Here is a 12,934-nt window from a genome sequence, read left to right on the forward strand (position 1 = left end):
GCCTATGTTTGGTAAAGTGAGAAATTACATGAAAATCTCACTTTGACATGTACTTTGTTTTCAGGAAAAGATGTCTCTTATTTATGTATCAGTTTTAGATAGAGCATTGCTTTGGGGAAGCCCAGTGCACTATCCACATTTAATACTTTGTTTCTGTCCTCTCCGTGCAGTGGTCGGACGACGAGAACACGGCCACGCTAACGGTAAGAGCAGAGCTGTGCCAGCCGGGGCTCAACCTCACACTGTCACCTGGGGTATTTCGGGATTTCAATGCAGATCTCGATGGATTCCCATTTACTTATTTTTCTCGTTGGCTTTTATTTATTAAGGTGCATAGTTGGTGCTATGACTTGTTTCTGTTAAGCTCTGAAAGAAGTAATCAAGCCTAACATTAAACTTTGACGTTTCCCAGATCTGTGGAACCTAAAGTGAAATCTCTGTTCACTTATTCAACTATATTTAAATGGCATAAAAATTACAGTTTCTTTCAGGTGAGAGTAATGTGTGGCTTTAACCAGTATCTTGTATCAAAATGTGGAAGTGGATTGAGTATTATGGAGTCTTTGAGGATAAGAATGCTGTTGTCTAAGTCAACTTGAAATATATATATTTTTTAATTTTTTTTTTCAACGTTTATTTATTTTTGGGACAGAGAGAGACAGAGCATGAACGGGGGAGGGGCAGAGAGAGAGGGAGACACAGAATCGGAAACAGGCTCCAGGCTCTGAGCCATCAGCCCAGAGCCTGACGCGGGGCTCGAACTCCCGGACCGCGAGATCGTGACCTGGCTGAAGTCGGACGCTTAACCGACTGCGCCACCCAGGCGCCCCTATTTAATAAAAATTTTTTTTTTTTCAACGTTTATTTATTTTTTTGGGACAGAGAGAGACAGAGCATGAACAGGGGAGGGGCAGAGAGAGAGGGAGACACAGAATCGGAAACAGGCTCCAGGCTCCGAGCCATCAGCCCAGAGCCCGACGCGGGGCTCGAACTCCCGGACCGCGAGATCGTGACCTGGCTGAAGTCGGACGCTTAACCGACTGCGCCACCCAGGTGCCCCAATAAAAATATTTTTAAAGGAATGAGTGAAGTAAAACACGTATTTCTAAAAATGAAGTAGGTAAATGAAACTTCTTATACCGTGAGACGAGAAATTTTTATCAAATTCTCTGCCAATAGACGTAAAGGCACAACAAAGGAAACTAGTTTTAAGGGAGGTTATATTCTGATACAATTCTAAATAAGAAGATACTTTTGTTTATTTCAACAGAAGAGACCTGGTAAACATAGTACAAGCAAAGTAACTGGAGGTGCTTAAACCAGTGTATTTCCTTAGGTATAAAAGCATGCCATTATATGCAGAAAGGGAAAGTTTCTATGTTTTCCTTTTACTCTGGATGTCATGCAGGTCAATCACTCTCTGTTCATGACAGTCCTGTTCAGTTAAACATACATGGTAGTTATCTACCATATTTAGGGCACTGTAGTCAGTTCCGAGCAAAGGTGAATTTGGGTTGTTTCTTTTCCATTAGGGAGTTCATAAGCCAGCAGGGAAAGATGCCTCACTTTGGTGGTAGATGGCAAAGTGCTGTCAGAACAGACAACAGTTAGAATGTGTCAAGGGAGAAATGATATTTGACCTGGACCCTAAAAAGGTTAAGGATTATCAGTTCTAACTCCTGTTATCTAATAGATGCGTAGATTGGGAAATTAATAACTTACATGTGTGTATATCTACCAGACTCTGTTCTCCAGGGCCTGGGAGCTGTCATGTAGTGACATCATGGCAGCAGTGAGCACACCAAGTGTTTTGATCGTGGTTTCTAGATACCATTCTCCACTGAAAGAAATTGAAGCTCCTTGGAGAAAGTCAAGACCAGGGGTCAGAAAGTGAAGATGAACCTGTGACAGCTTGTGTCAGAAAGTAAGCAGGAGGCAGACATGACTAGAAGGACCCAGAGGCCAGCTTGAATAGGCCAACCCCCAGCCAGATAGCGGAGTCTCAAAACAGGGACGTTAGTGAAGTGTCACCATTGGTCAAAATGAGAGTCTGTGATCCCATACTGACAAACAAATGGTTATATTAACTAAACGGAGCAGAGAGGAAAACCCTTTAGAGTAGAAAAGGCACCAAATCACAAATGTAGGGATTACAGACTTGGAAATCACCATTTGGCAATGATCATAGTAATTGATGGGGTAGATGTTAAAGCCATTGGGTGAATATTTGGTGAGAAAGAGGATATTTAAATATTCTCAAAGTATTTCCACCAAAATTACTTACTAATTATAAAGAGGAAAATGGTAACTTTACAGAGGAAAGACGTGGCAGCCAAGTGATCAAAGTTAACCTTGTCAGTGATGGGACAAACCGACATTGTGTGCCTCCTGATACAATACACTAAGGACACATCACCTGCCAAAAATCCATAACCTAAATCTAATCATGAGGAAGCATCCAGCATACTCAACTCTTTGGAAATTATACAGAATAACTGCTTTGTACTCTTCAAAAACGTCAAGGTCATGAAAGATAAGAACAGGAAGAAGGATTAAAGGATATTGAAGAGAGAAAACAGCTAAGTGTAGTCAATGGCAACCTGATCCTCGGTCAGAAAAATTTTTTCTTTTGCTATAAAAGACATTATTGGGGAAATGGGCACATTGTGAATAAGATCTGCAGATGAGATGAGGGTATTCTGTCATTGTTGGCTCCCTCGTTTTGATAATTTTGTAGGTTATATAAAAGAATGTTACTGGGGGCACCTGGGTGGCGCAGTCGGTTAAGCGTCCGACTTCAGCCAGGTCACGATCTCGCGGTCCGTGAGTTCAAGCCCCGCATCAGGCTCTGGGCTGATGGCTCAGAGCCTGGAGCCTGTTTCCAATTCTGTGTCTCCCTCTCTCTCTGCCCCTCCCCCATTCATGCTCTGTCTCTCTCTGTCCCAAAAAAAAAAAAAAAAAAAAAAAAAAAAAAAAAGAATGTTACTGCTTTTTAGGAACCATACTGAAGTATTTAGGGGTTAAAAGGCATTGGGACTTCTACTTACTTTAAGAATGTAAGAAAAAAGGTTTGTTTTATGTGTGCATATGTATAAATAAATGCATATATCTGCATAGATCTATAAGAGAGAGATTTGGGGCAGGGAAGGATAAAACAAACATGGTAAATGCTTGGGTGAAGAGTATCTGGAAATTCTGATTATTCTTCTTTTAAGCCTTCTGAAGGACTGAAATTATTTCAAAATAAAAAGTCACTAAAGTGATTGGGTTTCACTGGCTGGAACTAGATGTTGTTGGGCAGGGGAGCATTCATAGTAGCACACTCTTAGCGGAGGAATGTGAGCCAAGGTCCACGGGCAGGTAATACATGGTATTGGCGAATGGTAATGGTCCATTAATCTAGATACAAAGACATGGAACTAAAAATTAAAACACAGTCCAGGTGGGTAAATCTCAAAAGTGAGAGCTGTTTGCTGAAGGTATACATATCAATGACAGCAGTTATGTTAAATTTTTTAAATGCTATAATTCGTGGTCAGTCACATGTATCATTAATTATAAAATCATGACTCTGGAAGAATATGCCTGAGTCTGTAATGCTGGTTGCCTTTGGGGAGGGGGAAGGGTTAGGATTAGGGAAGAGAGTGAGGAGGTAAGGAACTTCATTTGTATTGTCACTTGGTTCCCTTAAGAGATTTAAACATCTGGGTTAAGTATACCAAATTGTTGAATATATGGGTCCAGGAACATGAATATATATTTTTTTGTATATTTTAAACATTTCATGATTTAAAAAAAAATGTAAGAAGAAATATCCTTTCTTAATGGGTATGGTAGGTGTAGTTGGAAAGACAGGAGAGTTTGGATCACAGAAAGTCCACAGATACGATAAAAAAGAGTAGATTTTACCTCACAACAGGAACCTTTACCCAGAAAACTGAGGTGTTTTGCATATTTAAAATCGACTCACTGAGCGACGAGCTTAAAATGATCTGTTGAAAGATAATTTTCAGAAAAAGGTAGAATCATGGCTCCCATATTGAAATAAAACTCTTTGACACATGGTGAAGGTTTTATTTAACTCTTGAGGGAGCTAGGCAGATATTTTAACTGGTTCCAAAGGGAAACCAAAGAAGAGACACCTTTGTAGATCAGAAATACTGAAATGAATATGTAAATGAGGCATGATTGGTTTTGCCTCCTTCAAGGGTGGGAGGAAGACTGCTGGATTTCTCTCAGCCAGGATGGAATTTGTGTGTCCAAAAGAAGTACTTTTCATTGTCATCGTTTACCTGCAGTTCACCAAGTCCTAAAGCCACTTGTCGACCTGGCTACAGTCAGATAATCCAGGGGTTGCGCTGTGGGTGCACAATACGGTCTTCCACGAAGCACGCATTTGTCTCCACAGTATGGAAACTTTTCATAATTTAAATTTGTTTTTGGATCCTGATAGCAGGATTTCCTAAAGTGGAATAATTTGAGGATTTGAGGAACTCTGTCACCTCTTAAAATATAATACGTAAATACAAAGCAATCTGAACTGTTACGGGTTAGGAAAATTAAATTGTCTTGTCTTTGAAGATTGAATCCCTTCATGTTATAAAATTTGTGTAACTGCCATTCATCGAAAATATTGCTACAGCAGATTTTTGAGAAGTGTTTTTATGGATAGAACCCTGGCGAGCCATATTAGCAACTTCAGGGGATTATAAGGAAATTACTGGCTTAATAGAGATCCTGATCGCTTCTCATTGGGGAGAGGCCAATGGAAAATAAAGGACTCAAGGCTGTTACTCATTTTGAAAGCCTCTCTGAAGGGCTGCAGTTTAATTTCCTGTGTCTAAACTGAAGGTGTCCAAAAAAATGGATGCGGTGGCACATACGAAAGATGCTGCCAGCTGGTCTAGAAGTCACAGACCTCTGTAGCATAGGGAAGGGAGTCCAGCCTGCTCTCCCTTCTTTACTCACTAGCTTGTTGCTTAACGCTGGTTTCTAGTTTGGGGAATAGGCCACCATTTTTTTTAAATGACATTTTTTTGGTGTGTTTTCCAAACTCTTGACACAGTGTGCTCCCTGTCGCAACTGGATTAGACGATGGGGGTCAACAGAAGCCATTTGGTTCTTTTTGCAGTGTGCAGTTGAGCTAATTCTAGACCCATTCTAACTTTTCCCCCCTCTGGAAGAACTGGTCATTACTGGACTTTTTCAGAATTTGCAGTTGCCCAGTAGGGGGCGGCAAATATAAATGGATAACGTGCCCATAGCGAATCTGTTCATATTTTCGTATTCTGTCCCCTGCAGGTTCCACTTCCACGTCTGTTACTCCCCTTTTCTCTACTCGTGTCCAACTCCTCCCTAGCTAGTGACATAAGGCTCACGGCAGAGCATTCCTTCACACATTTGGACATTTTGATTACTTGCTTATATAAAATACACATTTTGAAGTCAGCCAAAAAGGAAAGAACATTTTAACTTAACCAAGGTCCTATTTTTGAGTGTGTTTATATTAAAACTTGTCTGGAAATAGCGGTGTTTAAATATGGCTAAGCACATCATTTATTTCTCATTCTTATGAAGCCTTTTGAGGATATGTCCAAGAATCTTTTCTTCTAGATGGAAAGGCTTCTGGCCCTTTAAATGGGAGGTGTTAATTTCTGAACATTGGAATATGTGTACAGGTGACATTTCATCTGTTTCTTTTCACTTCATAACTGTGGGTTCTGTAGATGTGAAGAGAACCATTCAGTCCTTCCTCACATCCCCAGATGCCTCATGATGTCTGTCTTTTTAGCTATGTGGGCTTCGATGGTTTTAGAAAGCGCCATTTGGGAGCTTGTTATTATTTTTTCCCCCCTTTCTGGTAAATATTTGATCATTGATTTTATTTGGCTCAGTTCAGAAATTCTGATAGTACTTTGTATTCCAACTTTTAACACGCTTAATTGTTTGAGATTTTGATCTTGTTTTCTATATTTATTGTGACGTTATTGACGTGCCCAAATGCTTTCTTCTTTCTCTATAGGCACCAGAATTTCCCGAGTTCACCACTAAGGTCCAAGAAGCTATCAATTCCCTGGGGGGCAGTGTATTTCCTAAGCTTAACTGGAGTGCCCCAAGGGTAGGAACACATCAGTAAATCTCTCACTGTTTGAAATATTCTTTGTTTTGCTATTTCTTTCTTTTTATATCCCCCACAGATACAATTTTATTCCTAATTCTAGGGAAAATACTGTGGAATTTATTTTTATTTTCCTCCTCCTATTTTCCTGATTTAGCACTTCCCTGGGTTTGTAAAATACTATATATTTTGCCAGAAGACAGTTGCAATCTCTCATGTTGCTGATCATGCTAGAAATCTGAGGAAATCCATTCTCTGCCCCTTTTCAAAACTTCAGCTGTTCACAGTGTAACAGGAAATTTTCTCTTTTGAAAAGTACTGAAAATTAAAACACAAGACCAGGGCACCTGGGTGACTCAGTCGGTTGGGCGTCTGACTTGGGCTCAGGTCATGATTTCACGGTTCGTGGGTTTGAATCCCATGTTGGGCTCTGTGCTGACAGCTCACAGCCTGGAGCCTGCTTGGGATTCTGTGTCTCCCTCTCTCTCTGTCCCTCCCCTTGTCTCTCTCTCCTTCAAAATAAACAAAAAAAAATTAAACTGTCAAAACACCTAAAAAATAGAGACATTTGGGAAATCAACAGACATTTTCTTAAATTGTGTTTTATTATAATAGTGCATTGACAAGATTTTTTTTTTATATTAAGTTTTGTGGAAAAATTTGTTCTTTTTTCTAATCCAATAGAAAACAACTATGTCAGCAAAGCTCCTTTAAGGAATCAAAGACTTATTTACATTTTCAAAAATCATCCCATGTGCCTATCTTTGCTTATTCTAAAGTGAAAGATAAATTCTACCTCATCTAGCCTGTATTTTTACTTACTAAAATTAGTTACACATGTATAGAATTAAAATTTTTTATACAATTTAAATTTTTAAAAGATCTATACGCTTGCTTCCCAAATAAGCAGATCCTAACATTTCTTTTTCTTCACCATTTCTTCCTCTTCAGAGGCAACTGCTTTCACATATTTCAGTGCGTTTTTTGTTATTTTCCTCTACTTTATTCTTTAGCTGTAGCTATAATACTCATTATTGTTGCCCATTTGGGAATGAGAAGATTATGCTCATTCCTCTTTCCCATTGTTTTATATTCCATTCTCCTTCTTCGAGTAATAGCATGTTTTCATTAGGTCAGGACTCCCTGTTTCTCCTGTTAGGGTAACACAGACACTGTATGCACATCTGATACATGCTTCACAAGATGACGTAGTTTTCTTTTTTTTTTTTTTTAACGATTATTTATTTTGAGAGAGAGCTCATGCGTATGCATGCATGGAGGGGCAGAGGGAGAAATGGGGAGAGAATCCCAAGCAGGCTCTTCATTGTCAGCACAGAGCCTGATGTGGGGCTCGATTTCACAAACCTTGGGACATCACGACCTGAGCTGAAATCAAGAGTCAGATGCTTAGCCCAACTGAGCCACCCAGGCACCCCAGGATGACGCAGTTTTCTTACTCAACCTTTTGTTTTTCCTGGAGTTCATGGTTTTCTACGCATAAACCGTTGTTTCAGTGGAGGGAAATCTATGGTCAGTGTACCATTTTCAACTAGAAGCTCATCATCTTTTTCATTGGGGGAAATTATAAAGAAGCTATTATAACGAAGTCATTGAGACTCATTTGTAGTTTGTATATGAACAGTAATTTGAATCATTCCTTACTGCTGAACTGGGCTGAGGCTTTCCACTTAAGATGGGTATATTATTTTGGTTTTGAGTTATTCATTTGTTCATTTATATTTTATTTTCTCTGTGCCTACCATGTGCCACTGCTTTCTTTCACATAGTGTGGATAATTTTTGGATAGTTTTTTGCAAACATTAATTTTCTTAAAATCACATTACTGTCCTGTGTCTGATCTATGGGAGAAGTATGCTGTGTAAGTGACTTAATTATTCTGTCCTTTTTAGGCATGTTCTGCTAAGCTTTGTGCCTCACATGCCTGCTCTTGTTACCTTTTTTTGGTTCATGTGTGTGAGACATTCACCGTGTAAAGCTGTGATGGTGCAGATTGATAGACATGGGTCTAAACTCCAGTCCTCACAGTTCAGGTGTCCCAGCTGTCACTGCCCAGAAACAGGAAGAGAGAAAGGATCTCCTTTTTCTTAGAGAGTAGCTGGTCAGACTCTTTACACCTTGATCGTTGAGCTGAAGTGTCAGATTTCTAATATTTCTTCACCCCTCTTTTCATCATCGGTGAGAAAAACACAGGGAAGTGCTTGCGCCTGAGCGGGATGGTGAGGACCTGTGTGTTTGTAACCCAGCGTCCCCCATGCAGTGGCCCCGCTCTTCACTGTTTAGAAGTATAATTTGAAATTGGACAGTACAGCTAAAATGTCTTACCTCAACTTTTTCTTTAAACGTAATGTGCATTGTTGATTCTGTGTATAGGCCTGAGCTTCATTCATAACAACTAACTTGGAATGTACCCTAAGTAGCATGTGCTTTGTCATTTAGGATGCGTACTGGATAGCAATGAACAGTTCTCTGAAATGTAAAACCCTCAGCGACATCTTTCTGTTGTTCAAGAGCTCTGATTTCATCACTCGTGACTTCACTCAGCCGTAAGTATGTCTCTTGATCTCCCATGTCAGTAGGTTCAGTACTTGTGAGAAGTTTTCTGAAGGCGAAATGCCATTACTTCTAGTACTGTTAAAAAAAGCAGTTCCATAGAACAGACCTATTAAAGCAAACCTTCCTTTTCCTTTGATAGTAAATGCTCCACAGTGAATATTCCTAAATATCAAGGGCTTTCTTTATATCTGCTTATTAAGTATTTTGATAATTTTTTTATTGAAAAATCAATATATGCTCATCATAGAAAAACAAAATTAGGGATTCGAGCTAAACAAAGGAAAGTAAGCACCCATGATCTCACCACAGTTGGTTTTATATACTTCCAGAATTCTTTCTTTGCATACGTCTAATAAAGATATGCCTGTCCCTAACCATATTCTGATTTTTTTTTAAAGACAGAAATGGGATCATGTAGTTCACACTGCTTAGTAGACTGCAGTGTATAATTAACATCTTTATGTGTCATTAAATACTTGTGTATATCATGGTTTAAAATTACCTTAATGGTATTCCACTGGATAGCTATGGCATAATTTGTTTGATCAGCCCTCTATTTTTATACAGTCCTGCCATGAATATCCCTGTGCTAAATTTTTGTGCATGTTCCTAATTTTTTTTTTTTTAGAATAAATTTCTGGAAGTGGAATTGCTGTTTTCCTTTCTTTGCCAGTTAATTCTGTAACTAAAGAACTTGACCCTGTGCTGTCTTTATCATAGGCAGGTAATGCACCTGCACTGTTGACCTGTCGGTGAGCTCTTTATACTCTTGTTCTGTCACCAAATAGCAGGTATTCTTCTAGATTTCCCATCCTACCCATCTTTTTTTTTCTTTTTTCTTTTTTTTTTTTTTTTTAATGTTTATTTATATTGGGGTGGGGGGGAGAGAGAGAGAGAGAGAGACAGACAGACAGACACACACACACACACACACACACACACACACACACACACACACACACACAGACTGCTCACAAGCAGGGGAGCGGCAGAGAGAGGAGACAGAGTCTGAAGCAAGCTCCAGGCTCTGAGCTGTCAGCACAGAGCCCGATGTGGGGCACGAACCCATGAGCTGTGAGATCATGACCTGAGCCAAAGTCAGTCGCTTCACTGACTGAGCCGCCCAGGCGCCCCTTCCATCCCTCCCATCTTAAACCATCAATTCACTTAAACTAATACTTAAACTGACCTCTCAAGTGAAGTGTCTCACAAAATCCAGCAACTAAGCAGGTGAGCAGGGGTGCAAACACGGGGTGCGCACTTGCCACTTCTTGCCCATCTGTTCATGTAGTTCACCCTGCCCATTCACCCCATTTCAGCCTCAGATCTTTTTTTGAGGAGCCTGGCACCAAACAATAAATTCACTGCACGTCGGTTGTGTATCTACCCTTTTATATCTGAGTTCGGTACCTCAGGCATTGACTTTAGTATTACAGTAATCAAAGAAATGAAATTCAGTAATAATAAATGAGTGTGGTCATGTTGTAATGTTATTACAAAGGGTTTTTACCTGTATTGATATTTTTGGTTCATCTACAGAAGAAAGCTTCGTATTGTTTTGATATTTCATTGTCCACCTTTTATGATCATGTTGGCACAGATATTACTAGGTGTTTGGTGGCCCTTGTTTTAGTAATAATGCAGAGGCATTTCCATTCCAGGAGAGACCCTCTGGTTAGAGGAAGTGATGGCTATCTACTTTGTCCATTATAAAGCCTTTTTTTTTTTTTTAAGTAGGTTTCATGCCCAGCGTGGAGCCTAATGCAGGGCTTGCAGTCATGACCCTGAGATCAAGACCTGAGCTGAGATCAAGAGTCAGACGCAGGGTACCTGAGTGTCTCAGTCCGTTAAGCATCCGACTTCAGCTCAGGTCATGATCCCACGTTTGTGGGTTCGATCCCCGCATCAGGCTCTGTGCTGACAGCTCAGAGCCTGCAGCCTGCTTAAGATTCTAGGTCTCCCTCTCTTTCTGCCCCTCCCTCTCTCTCTACCCCTTCCTTGCTGTCTGCCCCTCCCTGCTCATGCTCTGTCTCTCAAAACATAAAATAAAAACTTAAAAAAAATTAAGTCGGATGCTTAACCAGCTGAGCCACCCAGGCACCCCTATTATAAAGCTTTTTGATATCTAATGCTTTAAAGAGGCCTTAAAATACATTACATTAAAAAAATGCTCTGTACCTGTTAGTTCTTCAGATACAGGCTTTCATGTACCTTTAATACTAGTTGCATTGAGAGTATGAGGACATCTTTTCCTTTCCAAAAATAACTGTAAGTCACTTTTAATTCTCTGTGGCTAGTGGTGTTTCACATCACCTTTGGAGTTTGGTGAACTGCTGCTTCTTCCCAGCTCACCTCTCTCTCTCCTTGTGCATGAATGTAACCGGGACTCCAGTAAAAGATGGAAATACCCGTCAGTTGTTTTGTATTCTGTACTCTTTGATTTTTGCATGGGGGGGAAGTAAAGTCAGCAAGTGAATTTGAGGCCCCGGATTAAGAGCGTTTACCCGAAGAATACCAGCCTTCTCTTAGTCTAAATAATTGAGAGTCGGCAGGAGCAAACCCCAAGCACGGAGCCTGCAGCCTTTCATCTGGGTGGCTCTGAGTCATCACCCATTTCTGGAAACGTTTGTCGGTAGTAAGCTGCATGCCAGTAAGTCTTGTCACTGCGCAGAAATCTTTATTGACAGGATCTCCACCGAAAAATGAACTTGTGTCATATTAGACCTTTCAGGACCCCTTAAAGATTAAACTAGGAGTCTAATTTTTTAAAGTAGACAGGATTGTATTAATGGTTTAATCTCTTTCCTTCTGTTGGCTAGAAAATTGGCCTAAATCTGTTTAGTAATTTGTTTGCACAAGTTAGTTACTAGAGCCCAAACCAGAATATGATCTCAGTCAACGTCATGCTAAATGTTTACAGTATTTTATAGTAAGGTTAGGTTATAGTAAGGTTATAAATGCCTCCCCCTAGCAATGCTTCAAATTAAAATATAGTAAAATATTGTAAAGAACTTTATTTTATAAGAATTTAATTACTAAATAATAAGGAATATTATAAATAATAATAAATATAAGCATAGACCATAATAAGGCTTTATGGGGTATTATATAATCTGTGATATGTATAAGATTATATAAGATGATGAAAGTGACATTATGTTGTTTATACTATTTTGGGGCTTGCCTCAAAAAAAGAAACAAAGACATTACAGTTAACAGAGGGCCAACTCAAAGCACTTGACACATGCAGACTTTTAAAAAGTATATTATTTAACAAGGACTCTGGAGCTTGGGTGTTGCTGGGGTTGGTTGAGCAGGTCCTCGAGGTCTCCAGGGACCCCGGCTCTTTCAGTGTTTACGCACTCTCATCCTTGGCTCGCTGGCTTGGTATCTGGGATTATCACCCGATGGTTACGTGATTGCTGCTGCGGTTCTGAACATCACATGAAGACCTGACAGTATCTGCACCAGAAATAGAAGGGGTGGTGTGTTTCCTCTCACTCTTCTCCGTGTGTGAGCAAGTAGAGCATTCTGGAAGCTCTCCAGGAGACTTCCTGTCAGACTCATTGGTCGCACAGTGTGACCAGCCTAATCCAGCGATGGTCAGGGAACAGAAATGCCGTGACTGGTTTGGACCGGGGCTGTCACACGTGAGCACGCGTCAGAATCACCTGATGGGTTTGGTGAAACAGAGTTTGGGTTTCTGGTCCCCTCCCCGAGTTTCGGTTCAGTAGGCTGGGAGCCGGGTGCAAGAATAATACAATTTCTAAAATATTCCCAGGTTATCCTGATGATGCTTGGGCAGGTCCACACCTTGAGGACCGCTGAGATTAACCGGCATGTGCATCCCTGGCATTCGGGAGGGTAACGAGAACGTGAGTGCTTCCTGATGTGTTAGCAAGGACGGAGGTTGGAAAGAGCTAGCGGGAGACCAGCACTGTCGGCCACAGCTGTAATCCAAGACAGAATATTAAATACTCCTCTTTTTCCCGTTCCTCAACTGGTTATGGTACACAGGAAGCTTTAAAAAGTGGAAGTTGAAGTATGACACATTGAACGCAGTGTGTCTGCACTGTGCTCACTGAGCAAGTTATTGGCCCAGATGTAAACATTTTATGTGGTTAGACTTGTCGAATATCATGGCTGCTTTCAGTAATTATTTTCTTGATTAAGTGGCACTTCAGTAGGCCAAGGCAAGAAAATAATATTCGCTATTCATATTGGCATTTAGAAGAAAGGGCT

General features: G+C 40.3%; 1 protein-coding gene across 5 annotated transcripts in view; it reads left to right on the top strand.

Annotated features, from left to right (window-relative positions):
• CDC123 (cell division cycle 123) overlaps nucleotides 1-12,934 on the top strand; it is a 60,892-nt gene that overhangs the window by 18,377 nt on the left and 29,581 nt on the right. For 3 of the 5 annotated variants that reach the window (XM_003988105.6, XM_019833934.2, XM_006933242.5), the window contains 3 exons: nucleotides 171-203; nucleotides 6,023-6,118; nucleotides 8,576-8,682. In XM_003988105.6, coding sequence (XP_003988154.1) covers nucleotides 171-203; nucleotides 6,023-6,118; nucleotides 8,576-8,682 — 236 coding nt within the window. The remainder of the gene's footprint in view (nucleotides 1-170; nucleotides 204-6,022; nucleotides 6,119-8,575; nucleotides 8,683-12,934) is intronic. The other 2 variants (XM_006933243.5, XM_019833936.3) reach the window with 1 other exon arrangement.

The sequence above is a fragment of the Felis catus genome, chromosome B4 (assembly GCF_018350175.1).
Source record: "Felis catus isolate Fca126 chromosome B4, F.catus_Fca126_mat1.0, whole genome shotgun sequence".
Taxonomy (NCBI): domain Eukaryota; kingdom Metazoa; phylum Chordata; class Mammalia; order Carnivora; family Felidae; genus Felis; species Felis catus.